Source organism: Trichophyton benhamiae (genome assembly GCF_000151125.1).
Source record: "Trichophyton benhamiae CBS 112371 chromosome Unknown contig00075.49, whole genome shotgun sequence".
NCBI classification, from domain to species: domain Eukaryota; kingdom Fungi; phylum Ascomycota; class Eurotiomycetes; order Onygenales; family Arthrodermataceae; genus Trichophyton; species Trichophyton benhamiae.
Window position 1 is genome coordinate 170,070 of NW_003315103.1, and position 15,083 is coordinate 185,152.

At 50.6% G+C, this 15,083-nt stretch overlaps 5 protein-coding genes across 5 annotated transcripts; 1 reads left to right on the forward strand and 4 right to left on the reverse strand.

Annotated features, from left to right (window-relative positions):
- Positions 1-667: 667 nt before the first annotated feature.
- ARB_07904 (uncharacterized protein) lies at positions 668-1,646 on the reverse strand (the record flags this gene model as incomplete). Its single annotated transcript, XM_003013746.1, has 2 exons — positions 668-835; positions 966-1,646. The coding sequence occupies 2 exons, from the start codon at positions 1,644-1,646 to the stop codon at positions 668-670; spliced, it is 849 nt and encodes a 282-aa protein (XP_003013792.1).
- Positions 1,647-2,533: 887 nt separating this feature from the next.
- ARB_07905 (uncharacterized protein) lies at positions 2,534-6,500 on the reverse strand (the record flags this gene model as incomplete). Its single annotated transcript, XM_003013747.1, has 3 exons — positions 2,534-4,884; positions 4,949-5,333; positions 5,490-6,500. The coding sequence occupies 3 exons, from the start codon at positions 6,498-6,500 to the stop codon at positions 2,534-2,536; spliced, it is 3,747 nt and encodes a 1,248-aa protein (XP_003013793.1).
- Positions 6,501-6,950: 450 nt separating this feature from the next.
- ARB_07906 (DNA (apurinic or apyrimidinic site) lyase, endon uclease) lies at positions 6,951-8,805 on the forward strand (the record flags this gene model as incomplete). The annotated part of the gene is made up of 4 exons (XM_003013748.1): positions 6,951-7,410; positions 7,584-7,719; positions 7,776-7,910; positions 7,998-8,805. 4 exons carry the CDS (start codon positions 6,951-6,953, stop codon positions 8,803-8,805), a joined length of 1,539 nt encoding a protein of 512 aa, XP_003013794.1.
- Positions 8,806-9,028: 223 nt separating this feature from the next.
- On the reverse strand, positions 9,029-11,569 carry ARB_07907 (HET domain protein; the record flags this gene model as incomplete). Its single annotated transcript, XM_003013749.1, has 1 exon — positions 9,029-11,569. One exon carries the CDS (start codon positions 11,567-11,569, stop codon positions 9,029-9,031), a length of 2,541 nt encoding a protein of 846 aa, XP_003013795.1.
- A 461-nt stretch (positions 11,570-12,030) lies between these two features.
- Positions 12,031-13,683, reverse strand: ARB_07908 (uncharacterized protein; the record flags this gene model as incomplete). Its single annotated transcript, XM_003013750.1, has 1 exon — positions 12,031-13,683. One exon carries the CDS (start codon positions 13,681-13,683, stop codon positions 12,031-12,033), a length of 1,653 nt encoding a protein of 550 aa, XP_003013796.1.
- Positions 13,684-15,083: the final 1,400 nt, after the last annotated feature.

Below are 15,083 nucleotides of genomic sequence, written 5' to 3' on the forward strand. Positions count from 1 at the left end.
CTGGCGTTTTGCTCGAGTTATTATGACTTGCATGAGGACGAAGCAGCAGCCCAAAAAAAGCAAAGAGCAAAAATCAACCGCTTGGCTGTTACGGAGTACCGGTCCATGTTACATTTCAGCAACCTCGACGTTGCAGGGCCAGCGCGAGAGAGTGTAAAATAGACTATTCCATTCGTTCTTGGTGTCTTCAGGCTGCAATTCGCCAGCGGAAAGTCGTAAGGGCAGTGTCCAGTGATGCCGCCATGTCTCAGATTGCCCGTAAGGGAGACTGGGTGGGTGTTCTGATATTGGAGATGCAGACGGGAGGACGGTTGTCAGGAGACAGGAATGGCACAGGGAAGGCCTGGAAATACCAATTGCTTGAGATCTTCTGCCCTTATAGTTCCATATTGGAGATCTAGACGTCACTAGGGCTGTCTCTTGTTTGGTTGATAGCCATCATGAACCGGATTATATCACCAGGAAGATTCTTCAGGGGATACCAATCGCCAGCCGTATGGTGTGCGGTGTGTAGCAGTAGCATCGGCAATGTCGTTATTATGGAGGCGATACTGGAGGTCATGGAGCATTCTTCAGAGCAAATATCCCTTGATATATATCCATTCCGTGCCGATATATATTAGCTATGCGCGTGTGTATCCACTCGGGCGAATGCTCGGCTTCCTTGCTAGGCGGGAGTTACGGTGCCTTTCTTCGTCTTCTTTGCCTTCTTCTTCAACTGGCCGGTCGCTGGCTCTGCTGTTGCAGCTCTCCTTTTCCTCTTCAAGCTGGGCTTTGCTGCCGGTGCTGGCGCTGGTGCCTTGTAGGGGGTGTCATCCGGTGGCAAGGATCTGGGCTGAATACACGGATCAGTTAAAACCATGGCACCCCGGGGCATTTTCTCAGTGCGAAGCGAGGATGAGATGGTCAAAGATCTCGTACACACAAGAAGCGTCTTCCGGGTAAGGGGCAAGCTGGGGACGTACATTTGGTGGTTGGGTGTCTGTCTCTCCAGTGGACACGCCTGCCAGCGTCGACGGGCCAGGGATGCTGAAGAGTCTGCTTTGGCTGCATTCCCCTGGGTATCTGCAGTCTTGCAAACAGCCTGGGGATGGGCTGATACCCTTGTGCTGCCTGGCGCGCCTCTGCCAGACGGCCATGGTCTCCCATCCTGCGTAGTCGAAGGAGGACTTGCAGGCAGTCCCTAGGCTGCTCTCGCCCTTGACCTGCCTCTGGCGGCGCCCCCGGTGCTTGCGGCCTTGTGCAAGGCCGTAGCAGAAGTAGTGCCCGTCGGACAGGCATCGGTTTGTCACCGCGAGGGCATAGTGTGTATGGCACTTGTGGCATCTCCAAGTCCATCGCCGCGGGTTATCTGGCCGTGGAGGCAGGACAGCAGCTGGCACCGCCAGCTTATTCTCTTTCTCGCTGTCGTCCTGGTCATCCTGTGTATCCTTTTCTTGCTCGTTGTCTTGCTTGACGTCGTCGTCCTTCCCGTCTGTCTTGGGCCCCGTGTCCACGTCTTGTTCCGCATCGACAGACGACGAACTCGAGGTCTCTTCTGCTGACGAACCGTCGATAGACGCGGGCTCAGACTCGCTAGTCGAAGACACCGGCTCCTCAGCAGAGTCGATATTGAGAGGTATAGAGATATCTTCCTCTGTCGCCATGGTTTTGGTCAAGGGTCCTTGAAGGCGTTGCTATACAACCAATATCAATATCAATATCAACAAGACGGCCTTGACTGGGTCACAGCTTACAGTATTGGTGTCAAGACGAGATAACGAAGCTGAGCAAAGGGAGTAAGTATTCATCGACTAGATTCTGAAGCCGGAGAGGGAGAGCGTATTTCACCTGCTGTATACGCGGATCAAACGAGATATCCAATCCGTCACTTGTATTTATACACCAGCCAGGAGACATAACTACTGCCTGAGACCTAGCTGTCACCGCTAGATAATGACTGTCAATAGCTGTTGTCTTGCAGGTATTGATAAAGAGGCATTCACTGTCTATTGATGCGATTGTTTGAGAGGACAAAGTAGCCCACAGCAAAGCCTCTTTCATTTGAACGCACTCGACATTGATATTCAATGTTCAAAGAGCAAATACTTCTAAGCTACTGTTGCATTTTATATCTTATTGACTGTACAAGGCCACTCCCTTGATTACGCATTAACTGTTCTATTGTTGCTCAATCCGACATCTAATAGAAGGGCCCAGAGATATCTATCCAGATCCCAGGGCGCGAGGAATGAAAATAGAGAGAAATAGAGAGAAGTGAATTAATTATTATGGTATCTCGATAAGTAAATTTGCTATAGTCAAGCCAAAACTCTCGAGAAACCCTCGTTCCATACCATAGCTAAGTCGAGATCAACACAGAGTAGTCAGGAGAAAGGGGATAAGAAAAGAGCATCATCCAGGGGGTATAGTTATCAATAATCAGTCGTCTAAAGGCATCCTTTTTTCATCCATGATAAGTGTCATTAAGTCGTCCACATCAGCCGCCAAACGCCAGCCCAAGAAGGAAAATCAGTGTAGAAAATCGGCTGGATCAGGCATCTCGCTTCCCCCGTTTGCGTGCAATCAGGTTCTCCAAGTTTTCAAGGTGACCTAGTAGTCCCTTGCGGCCTGCGTTGGCAACCAACCAAGCCTCCATATTCTCTCGCACCAGTCTCATCGAGTGGACAACGGGGAAGGTAGGCTGCTTGTCGCCATCTCCACCACCGGGTGAAGCCTTCTCGCGAGCATTGCGTTCAATCTCCACCCACTTTGGGCTCAAAGGGTTAAGCAACAGGTCAAACACATCCGACCATATCTCGCGCTCCCAGTATCGTTTCAACGATTCCTTGATTCTGTACGTCTTTTGGGCTCCTACACCTCGCCCGTTTCCAAGGTTGGGAGACACAGGCCTGTCGCTGGTTCGTTCAGTTACTTGGGACACTTCCATGTACTTTCCAAACAGCATAACGTAAATAGTCCCCGCCAGACCGTATAGATCGGCCTGGTAGGTCCATGGTCGACACTCGCGCATCTCAACACACTCGTGCTGGCCCACCTTCCAGTCAGCAATGAATTGAACCTCCGGCTTGAAAACGCGCATATCAATAGCTCGTCCAAAATCTATCAGTGTCAACCCTCTCTCCTTCCAACCATAAAGCCCAGATGGGGAGTACCCAGTACTTCCGTCTTCAGGGCGGCAGCCTTCATCGTCAGCTAGCAGGGAACCGCTTCGAGGGGTAGGAATTGTGGATGCGGAAGCTGGCCCAGGCAGCCGGACCAGACAGTTATCGGGCTTCAGATCCCCGTGGAGAATCCCACAGGAGTGGAGGGCTTCAATTGTCCGGAATAGCTCTGCTGCAAAGAACATAATCACTACCTCCTCCAGGCATTGATCTGAGGGCGCCACTGGGCCAGTAGACTCTGTTTTGATGTTGATGAGGTCCAGCAAAGTACCTTGGTTTAAGTAGTCTTCCACGAGAATTGACTCATCCTTGAACATATGTATTTCATGGCATTGAACAATGCTATCCTTCGCGCGTCGGTAGTAGGATGAATTCTCGATCCGGTTCCTGGCAGTCACAAGCATATAGAATTCCCAGGGTGATGGCGGGTCAGATTCAACCTTCAGGGCTTCCAGAGACTTGCGCTCTAAATCCCTGAGAACCGCGCCGTTTCCACCAGTCCAGTGAGAACTTTTAGCAGGAAAATTCTCCTGTTCAGAGTCTGAGAATGTATCAGGAGAATCGATGCTTTCGGCAAGGTAGACGGGAGCAAACCCCCCTTCCCCAAGCTCCCGCTTCACCGCGTAGCTTCTTGCTGCCCCTGAAAGGCAGATAATTGGTGGTATGGTGAACTGCTTCTCACTTCCATGTGCTTTGGGTGGCTTTGCCAGGGCTTTTAGGTATTTCTTGATCTCAGCTCCGTTCCCACCGATTTGAGATGTGTGGTCATTGTAGCCTGGATAGACGCGCAACGGAGGCTGAAGCCCCTTCAGAATCTTATCTCGTATGGCAGTTTCAATGGGATTGCACTGAACATCCTCTATGAGCACACGAGGTTCAATAAGACCACCTCGCTTGAACATGCTCTGAGGTGACTTGAGCTTCCCAGCCATCTTACTAGGTGACTCGTCCCCAAGCATGTCAAATTCCGCGTCGTCTTGACCTGCTAGCATCAGATCATCGATCTCTGGAATAGCTGGAGTTGATGCTGAAAAGAGAGGCTTGGAATTCTTGGAGGGGGTTTTCGAGCTCATGTAGTGCTTGTTTTTGAACATCGTCGAGGCGAGCGAGGTTTCAGTGTGCTCAACAATCGGTGTCATAAAAGGGAGTCGATTTTGCGCGGCCACAAAGGAATCTCTGTAGGGGCCTCTAGGAGGATTGTAGTCCTCTGGTGGCACAAGGACAAAATTTTCTTCCTGGTGAACGATGCGATCACCTTGCCGAGGAGTAGGCATTGTTTCTCGGCCATCAGAGCTCTCAGTGTCCTCTTCATCTCTTGGTGTCATTGTTCCGGGCCTTGGGACATGTTCTTCAGGGGAGAATTCAGTCCATGCACTAGCACTAGTGATATCCTCCTCTGTTTGGTCCCTTAGTCCGTCTGCTCCTATAATAGCTCTACTTGCTTTAAAGGTATTTGTCTTATCATCTTCAAAATCACTGCCTGGGGCAGAAATGGCCCCTGTAGTAGTGCTTTCCCCTATACTAGCACAGTCATCATCCTCATAGTCACTTCCATAGACACTGTCTAGATCTTTGGCAAGCTGAAGCTCAGACTTTAGTGGCTGATTAAATATGCCATATATCTCATCTGTAGCCTCTTTAGTATGGAATGTCATTGTAGGCTCAGTAGAGCCTCTCTTCTTAATCCTTGGTCCAGTGGGCGAATCAAGATTGGTTTTGACTATAATATTACTATGTATTAGTAAATTTTTATAATATATAAGCAGTTTTAAGAAACAACTTACCTATTTGTGTCTCCATTTTGATTTCTTTCACCTTTGCTTTCTTCCCTTTTGCCAGCTTGGGATCTCTACCAGCCTCATCATAGATTTGGAGCTTTTCTTGCATGGCCATGGATAGATGTTTATCTGGGCCATGGTCATTTCCATTTATATGTGGGTCTCTCACTGTGATCTCATTTTGAGGTATCTCCCTTAGTGGCTTTTTCCTTTGTTTAGACCAATCTTTACTCATCCAACCACGACGAATTGCTCTAAGCTCATCAAGGCTCATTTCAACTGCTGGGTTATGAGAATCAGGGTATATGGCCTCAAGGTTAACAACAACACGTTCAATTTTTCCAGTTCGGGGGTCAACTCGTTCTTTATTATTTCGTGAAACGTTAATAGTCTGCATTGGCTTTGAACTATGGTGTGTATTTGACGTCTGAGTTTATAAACAAAAAAATTCCGTAAAGGAAGTTTATGCCAGATATTAGTCCTATGATCGTAAATATATATACCATATATCAAAAGGGCAAAAAGGAAAATCAAACACTGGGCTTACCTCGTCTTTAAACACAGTCATCTTCTGGGTAGCCGCGGGCTTCTTCCCAGCCTTCAATGTCTGCCCAGCCCACGGAGTTGGCTCAATGGTATTCTCTTTCCTGCGATCTTTCAATGACCCAATGTTGTCCCACCCTCTTGTTCCGGGACTAGAGCCCGATTTTGTGGCTTCAGCTTCTCCATCTGCATCAGAAAAGATGGCCATCTTGGGTTTACCGCTGCGGGACCTGCTCGTCGAGGTTCCGCCGCCAAGCCCGCTTCTCGGGGGTTCAGCCTGAGGATCCTGACTTGCCGCAGACGATGCAAAGGGGTCAAACTTTGCAGCTAATGCTGGCCGCACTCTGGGAAGAGCAGGAGAAGAAGGACCATCAGAGCCGCTTGGTCTCTGTTCTGCTCGTTTCTGGAATTCCCCGAATTTCCTAAAAAGCCGTTCAATCGGTCTTGCTTCCTTTTCAATGCCCATTTTGTATACTTCTTCAGCTTGTGCTATCCTTCCATCCCGCTCTAACCACGAGGCAAATTCTTCGTAAAACAGCGCCAGCTGCGCACCAACACCGTGCCTCGCTAAAAATGCAAACGTCTCCCTTGGAGAATCAGAGAAAAGTTGTATATAATGTAGCCAGAGCCGTAAATATCTTGGATCGTTCTTATAATGTGTTGAGCTTAGAAACGCATTGGTTGCGCGTTCTAGAAGTGGGAGCAGCCCTGATTGCGACGTTGCTTGGGCAGAAGGATATGCGTCCAGTGTCCATTTCACATATCGGTCGTAAATATCGAGAGGGTCATCTGATTCTGCGATGGACTCCAGCTCAGCTTCATATTCCCGTCGAACCGCATCATTCAGCGTCCTCGTTTCGTCTAGCTCCGACGAGCGTGAGCTCTGGTCCAAGGGTCGAGGAGAAAAGACTGCTGCTAGCGCTTTTGCAGACCTTCCACTGGGCAGCGATTGAATGTTTTCTTTCTGATTCTCGATAAGATCGAAATCGATACGGTCGTTGGAGGGCCGCGCCATCGTCGTATGCGCCGGGCTTGAACGGCCAACAGATGTAAACAAGGAAAATTGGTCAATCTGACAGTCACAGCGGTCGTAAGCAGTTATTCAGTCACCGCCAATGGGCATTCCAACAACAACGTATCGCTCCTTATCCCTCCCTATCTTCTGGCAGGCGACTTGATCGATGAATTGATGTTTTCCTCTCGAGACCAAACGTTGACGTCGCATTTTGGTTGACGTTGGCCGGGGAACCTGTCACGTGATGAAAATAATTCCATCCAAGGTTCCAGGTTCCCGTCTCTAACGTCCTCGAGGGCGCGTCGCAACGTCGAAGCCGAGAAGAAACTTGCAGAGAAGTGCAAGAGGATGCTGAAGAGAGATTTTTAGCATCAGGAGAGTGCTTTTGCAGCTAGTGATACCCCGTGAGACTGGATACCTGGAAATTCTGCCTGGAAAGGTTCTTTGACGATGCCAGCTACCCGGTCAACGCGCCGGAACCAGGAAACGAAGACTGCCTCCACAGCCACAGATGGTGCTCCAGAGACAGCTATTTCAGAAAGAAAGCGAGGTCTCAGTGTAACTGGGGCTTCTGTAGCAAAGCGACCAAAGAAGTCCAGCTCCAGTAGTATCACAAATCAGCCTAAGTCAGCGCCGAAAAGGGACAAGACTGCTCAGGACAAAGATACCTCAGAAGCAGACAAATCGACCGAAAAATCTTTGGAAACAAGAGAAACTGAGAGAGCACGAAAGATCAAACCTGAAGAAGGTAAAGACGAGGAAGAGGAAGTGGGAAAGCCTAGTTCATCGCAGTATACGTCTGCAGGGAAACGGAAAACCAAGGAAGAGCAATCTGCAGAGATGAACCCTCTAGCTCCCCGCGCTTCTGGACTACGAATGTATGTGGGAGCTCATGTTAGCGCAGCAAAAGGTGTGTTGCATGCTCTTGGGTCGCGAGATATGCGTCAGACACTATTGTTTCTTAAGCTAAACGTGTATATATCCTAGGGGTTCAGAACTCTATTCCGAACAGTATTCATATTGGGTAAACTTATCGCTACATTTCCTCCTACGTCCAGTGCATGAAATGCCTGTCAATCGTAGCTGACCATACTTCCAGGGGAAATGCATTCGCACTATTTCTAAAATCGCAGAGAAAATGGGACAATCCTCCTCTCCAAGACGAGCACAGAGATTTGTTCAAGAAAGCATGTGTGGAAAACAACTACGATGCTGCATTGTATAGCTCCCTTGTTTCTATCATACTATCCGAACCCGGCTAATGAGCCTATTTAGGCACGTCCTTCCACATGGCTCATACCTTGTGAATCTAGCACAAGAAGATCCAGCCAAGGCAAAAGTAGCGTATAATTCCTTCTTGGATGACTTAAAACGTTGTGAGGCGCTTGGTATAAAGCTATATAACTTCCAGTAAGTCCCCAACCTTGGCTGCTGTATTACCAGTGATTGGCCGTCTATGATAGGATGGGAAGATGAACGGCCCTAACGCCACCCTAGTCCAGGGGCAACAAATAAGACGTCTCTCGAGTCGTCACTCTCTCGCCTTGCCAAAGCCCTGATATCCGCTCTTGATGCAACAAAGACCGTTATTCCAGTGCTCGAGACAATGTGCGGTCACGGAACTACGATTGGTGGCCCACTGTCTCACTTCCGTGATCTCTTCGCGCTAATTCCAGAGTCATACCATCCTCGACTTGGTGTCTGTGTCGATACTTGTCACAGCTTTGCAGCAGGGTATGATCTACGCTCTCCGGCTGGCTGGGACAGGTTCATGACGGAGTTCGACGAAACCATAGGTCTAAAGTTTCTACGAGCATGGCATTTAAATGATTCAAAAACCCCCCTGGGTAGCAACAGAGACCTTCACGCTAACATTGGAACCGGATTCCTGGGGCTGAGGGCATTCCACAACTTGATGAACGACAAGAGAGCGGAAGGGATGCCGATGGTGTTGGAAACCCCGATTGATAGGCCTGTCGAGGGTGCAGGGACAGGAGCTAAAAGTAAAAAAACAATCGAAGATAAATCCGTTTGGGCCAAAGAGATAAAGCTTCTCGAGAGCCTTATTGGCATGGATCCTGAAAGTAAAGAGTTCCTTGAGCTCGAGGCCAAACTGGCAGATGAAGGGAAAGAAGAGCGAGCCAAACATCAGGCCATGTTCGACAAGAAGGCAAAGGAGAATTCTGGCAAGAGTAAGGACATAAGGTCCATGTTCGGTAAAGGGAAGCCCAAGAGGAAAGGTTCGAAGAAGGACGATAGCAGTGAAGATGCAACCGATGGAGAGTGTGGCAGCAGCCACGAATGACAGATGTAGCTACGAAACCTGGAATAGGGGGTAAATATCCAGTCATTCTCGACCTACCAGTGGGCTTGCATTGAGAGGTCCAACAAAATAAGGGCATCACCGGACGTCATTCCACTCAGCAATACAGGGATGGGTAGCAGCTGAATAGTCCTCCAATAATATGTATATTAGAAATATTAATCCACCGGCAGTGATTTAACTAGCTAATTATCTTTCGTGATTTCTATACCAACGAGATCCTTTTCATATCATCCTTTCCTGCAGCTGCTTCACCGTCCATTACGCCGTGTATATATGACTCCCCGATGAACTTGTATTTGGAACAACCATCACCAGCTTCGTCTACTGATTTTCTCAGCACAAAGGCCGCCCCAGCCCCTGGTATAACCCATACCTCGTCGCCAGCCTCCATGCCAGCCGGCCCTAGCCCAAGGTACCGGTTCTTCGTGGCAAACAGTCTCCTTCTCCCCACTGTGCTCTGCAAGGTCCTTACCAACGTTCCCCCTTGTCGAAGCCGTTCTAGAAGGCCAACAGACGGATCCTCACTTTCAGCTGCCAGCTTCTCCTCCAAGTCAAGAAGGACATTGATAGGCGGAATACAACAGGTTTCCTCAGCCTCCGTCAGTGCCAGCACATGAGCTTTCAAAAGAGTATATACCAGTTTCTGAGTATCCTGCGAACTGAGGTTTCTAGAAGGCTCATTGAATTCTTGTTCTAGATCCGCCGTCGATAGCCCAGCCAGCGGTGGATCGGAGAACATGTCAAGAACCCGCCCGATGCCATGCCCGAGGCTAGGAGCGAGATTCAGCTCGGGATTTGCACCAGCATTGCCTTCTTCGACCCATGCTTCCCTGACTAGCATTGTCCCTATCATCTCGCTGAATTCAGAGCTGAACGATTGCGGGGCTGGCTGCCGTCCGTCAGGCCCCTTGTTGGCGCAGAGAGTTCTCCATAGGACCTCTGACCGCTGATGACCTGTATGGTGGTATGACGACGGTATAAGGAGCGTCAATTCCAACCATGATGGGTCAAAGAAGCGCTTCAGGTCTCCAGGACCTGAGGTTGTGTTTCCAATAGCCAGCACGGTATCTATAGGAAGCCCCTGGATAGTCAAGGTGTCCCAATTGTCTGATTTTTCGATCAATGGACTGGGAACTGGCAGATTACCAGCAGCATTTGAATATGCAGACATCATATTCGTCCATGTCACACTGTAATCTGGCGTCCATGAAGGAAGAGATTCAATGTTACGCCAGGAATGATCAAGCACAGCAGAGAGGATTCGGAGCTCACCAGCGTCGAGTATGATTTGTTTCGTGGCTTCTGCGTACACCTGCTCAACAGGTTTCGTATAGTCTGCCTGCCAAATAGGCTTTTCTGTATCTCTTGACTGCCCATCCGCCAGGGCCTTCTTGTTCAACAGGCCATATACCCCGTATATCTTGTCTCTCGGATCCGTCGCAAGGAAATGCCATGTATCAAAGACTAGATTCTCCAACGAGACCGTTCTAGGTTTATCTCCGGGACGATTGGATGCAAACCTATCCTGCCACTGCAGCAGCTGGACAACTGGCTGCTCGATGCCGCGCCCCCCTTCACCAAGGGGTACGTACTTTGCTGACATCTCAGCACCCAGCTTCAGTTGACGGTAGTGCAGCATCTCCGCAGTGATACAGAAAAGCCTCCAGGGTATCTCGACTCCGCCGCAGTATGCCACTACGATGCCAGACAGGATGATTTCCTGCACTATCCATAGGCGTCGGAAGTACTGTCTCTGGAACAAGGCAGCTAGGGCGTCCCATTCCCCTTCGGATACGTACGGTATGCCTTCATTCGTATGAAGTTCCTGGCTATTCTGAGTATACGGTATGATGGTGCTTTCAATGAACTGGTTGCCGGCCCTGGCAAACCTGGGTATCAAATGGGCCGCCCGCTTCGTGTATCCGTCCTCTCTGCCGAGCCATAGAAGCGTAAAGGCGGCCTCCTGGTATATCCTATGCATAAGATCAACTTGCGAGGAGCGTTCTTCCGGGTCAGCCTGGTTGATACAGACCTGGTCAACCCACAGCCAGACCTCCGGTCCACCATCCTGCTGTTCATCTGCCTGCTGGCAGCCATCCAGGGCCGTTTCAGCTGTTAAGCAGCTCAGGATCTCCTCGTCAGCGATCTCTCGCGCGTAATCTAGTGCCGTCTTGCGTTCATAGTCGGGAATATCAAGTCTCGCGCCCGCCTCGACAAGCAGCCGGACAACCTCCCCCCTGCGCAGTCGTACCGCCCAGACAAGCGCCGTCATCCCTTCGCGGTCCCTTGTATTGAGCTCAGCGCCCGATGCAATCAGGGACCTCACCCTCCTAGCGTCTCCATTGATCGAGTGCGTATGCAGCCTTGTCCAGCCCTTGCTCTCGTTACGGCGGTTGATAAACGTCTTCCACGCATCTTGCGGCACATCTCGCAGCGCATCGTACAGGTTGCGGCTGACCAGCAGTCTCTTCCCGTCACACTTAACCGGCACACCTGCGCTGGGGAACAAGTACTCCGCCGCCAGGGCATTGTAATGCTGTGTGAACCGATGGCCGTCGCGGGCTCTCGCATGCGGGTTCCCCCACGTATACGATATGGCATGGAAGGACGGCGCAGCGTCCAGGTCGACCGTCTTCAGCGTGCATTCCAGCTGGTTGAACTTGTCGCGGGAGCTGATGCGCAGCAGACGGATGGAAGTGCGGGTTGGCAGCGGCTGGTACTGATATTGCTCCGCCCGGAGCATTTTATATAGAATATACAGCTTTGTGCGGTCTGTCTATTCAGTATCAGTTGTTGCTTGTCAGAAGTTCTGTGTTTGTTTGCTTTTTCAATAGTCAGTGGATGGTTATTATACGAAGCCTGCACGGTATGCAGCTACCTAAACCTCCAACAGTATCGTTTACAAGGGCCTGTCACGGTATAGAATAATGTTAATGGATAAATTATATAGGTGGTCATGTTTGTTCATTGATTATTTCGTCTAAAGATCGTAAGCCTCTATAGTTACTGCTCGCTCGTCCTGCACCTGAGCAAGCGAGCAAAACAACAGCGATAAAGTACAGCCCAGTAGCCCCCATTACTCGATACTGAAAGAAGAAGAGTGCCAGCGGCTCGTCATGACCTGCAAAGGAGGTAGGGCATACGTTAAGGGGAGAAAATAAAAGAAAAATAAACAAAGATGTTTGGTCCCAGATGTGCCGCTGTTTACTCGTATATGTAGCTGATATATTTCATGACTCCCTTGTGTTCGCGGATTGGACGCTCGGCGGCAATGATTTCGTCCAAACCAGTCACCATGTCTATGTCCTCCGCCCGCCAGCACCAGGGGTCACTTCTGGTGTACCAGCGGTGGCCAAAGTAGACCAACAAGAAAGCCGGGATGCCAATATAGGCAGTCAGGAAGTCAGAAGCATTGAATCTCTGAGGGAAGAGTGTGTCGAATCCGTTGATAAGGATCAAGAGGACGAAGCCGAAGATACCAACACGAGCTCCCCAAGGTTGGAACCTGGACCTGTACGTGAGTTCGATGCCTTGGACCTTGACGGCTTTGGTGAAGCGGAAGTGGATGATGCAGCAGCAGGTCCAACTGATGAACGCGGACGTGTTGGTGAAACTGACGAACCAGTTGAAGACGCGAGAGCTGCCGCTGCCGACAGCCAGATAGGCGAGCGGGAGGAAGAGAGCACTAGCTGCCAGCGCCATGTAAGGCAGACCGTAGCGGTTGCAGGCCCTGAAGATGTGCGGAGCGTCACCAGCCACAGCGAGTGAGTAGAGAGCTCGGGACGACATGTAGAGGTACGAGTTGCCCGAACTCCAGGCAGAGGTAAGGATGACAGCATTCACGATGCTGGGGAGGACAGCAATGCCGGCATTCTTGATGCCGAAGACGAAGGGGGACGAGCCAGCACCAGCGCCACCATTAGTCAGGGACGATTCGTCTGATGGGCAGGTAACGCTGATTGCCAGGGAGCCTAGGATGTAGAAGAAGGCCAGACGGTAGAAAAAACGGCGTGAGGCTCGTGGGATGTTGTGTCGAGGCGACTCCATCTCACCGGCCGTCTGGATGATAAGCTCGGGGGCGAAGAGGAACGCGAAAGCGCTGAGGACGACGCATTTAAGGAAGGCCACAAACCGACCGGCATCACCTTTGACGATGTATTCATTCGCCGGCCTCGGGTGTGTCCAGTAATGGAATCCTAGTCGTTGGTGGGAAGGGCCTCCGCCCCAGAAGAGGATGAAGGCGAGGATGATCAAGCCTAGCATCATGATGACCTTAAGACTAGCAAACCAGAACTCAGACTCTCCATACCAGCGCACGGGCAGCAAGTTTAGAGCGATGATGACGACCAGGAAGATGGTGATCCAGATAGCAATGTTGATAGAGTCGTCCCAGTAGCCCACGATCAGAGAAGCGGCGACAATCTCGTTTGGTACAAGGATGCCTAGCGAGTACCAGTACAGATATCCGAGTGAGAAGCCCATACTGCGCGAGACATAACGGAAGCCGTAGTAGCTCATCGTACCTCCGTGGACGGGTAAGTATGTGCCAACCTCCGCTATAGCTGTAACAACTAGGTAGACGAGCACGCCGATGAGCATGTATGCGCCGACTAGGAACGCAGGGCCGCCTTTTGCCAGGGCCTGACCCGAGCCGACGAAGAGACCAGTTCCAATGGTGCCTCCAAGGGCCATCATCTGGACATGTCGCGACTTCAGACCTCGCTGCGTCTGGTTATACCGGGTGTCGTGCAGGCTGGCCTCGACCATCGCCCGCATGTCGTTTCGTTTCTCATCGCCGTAGACTGGGGGAGCTGGCACATAGTCCCTGGCCTCGACGTCGGCCTCTTGTTGGCCCATCTTGAAGAAGAGAGAAAGGCCCTTCCCTTTTCCCTCAGTCCGTGGTTAGTCAAATCAGCCGGTCAGTCGCACAGTGGCCAACTCCAGTCCGTTCGGGAGATTATCAGTTGTGTGTATGCCGGCCGGTGTCAATCTCAGACCCGGGCAGAGTCCCTCTTATATATATATGACTTTGGCTTGGATATATAAGAAGCTATTGACGGGGAGTTGCAGAGAGTGAGGAAGGCGGGATGCAAAGCTGCTAAAATATATACCACCCTCCCCATCCATGTAACAACGAGTAGCAGCTTTTGCTTGGAGAAAACTGGAGACGAGAAACTCTCTCCGCCCCGTAAAGTTGCTCGACCGCGCCGTCGGCGAATCAGCAGGCAGATGGCCGCTCTTTGCTTCTTCCCGAGAGGCGTTTCTTTCGCTGCTCAAATAATCAGTCCCAGGGAGACAAAGCGAGTAAGCAACCAGCCACGGCGAGCGAGACATACTAAGGAGCTGCGAGAGGTACGAAGACAGCCGTCATCATGCCCTCGCATGCTCAAGCTGTTGGCGATGCACCCGTACCTCAAGAACGCTTGCATCTTGTTCCTCCAGGTGGATACGAGGCTGCATGAAAGCGAGCGAATGGCAGCCTGCCTGGGGCGGACTTATTACCTCATCGTGTCAAAGAGACAGAGCCAGAGGCGGCTGCGGGCGTCTTGGTCGAACCCTGAGACGGGCCTTGGTTCATTTCGGTCCTCTTGTTTCTTCTGGTTCCTTTCGGGCACCAAGGCGCGCCTCCTTTGGGACGGCCTTCCCATGGCTTTTTTTTTTTTTAAGACTTTTCAAGCTTTTCTCGGGCGTAGAGGAAGCGTCGCCCGTCGAGATTTTGATAGGGCAACCTGACCACAGAGACATCCTTTCACTCTTAATTCCCTTAAAGTGGCCCAAGGCTCTTCTCGTGTCGTGTGCCTTATTTTTTTTCCTTACTGGCGCAAAGGAATGGAACACAACTAATTCTTGGTTCCGCCAAACCAAGGCACCCTACCATAAATTCAAGAGCGTTATGAGACCCGCAGTGAAAAATTTGGAGTTCAAGTGATAGGGATTTCTTGCCGCTTGGTAAAAGGCTATCCTTTCTTGTCGCGATGGAAGTTTTCCGACCAGATGCCATCCCGAATACTCCGTACACGCCTCAAGACTCAAGGGGGTCGGTCGTAGTGCGGATATTGAATTCTCCACAGCGAGTGTTAAGGTCACCGATCACTGGTCAGGGGTCCGGCACATTTTATATAACGCGGTGGAGGTGTAATTATTATTCCCCAGCCTTTGCGAATATCTCTCCAAACTGAGCCACAGTCAAGCTGGCATCTCTGGCTTTACTATGAAATACCTCGCGTTAAAGTCCCTTGATAACAGCTTCGTCAGCC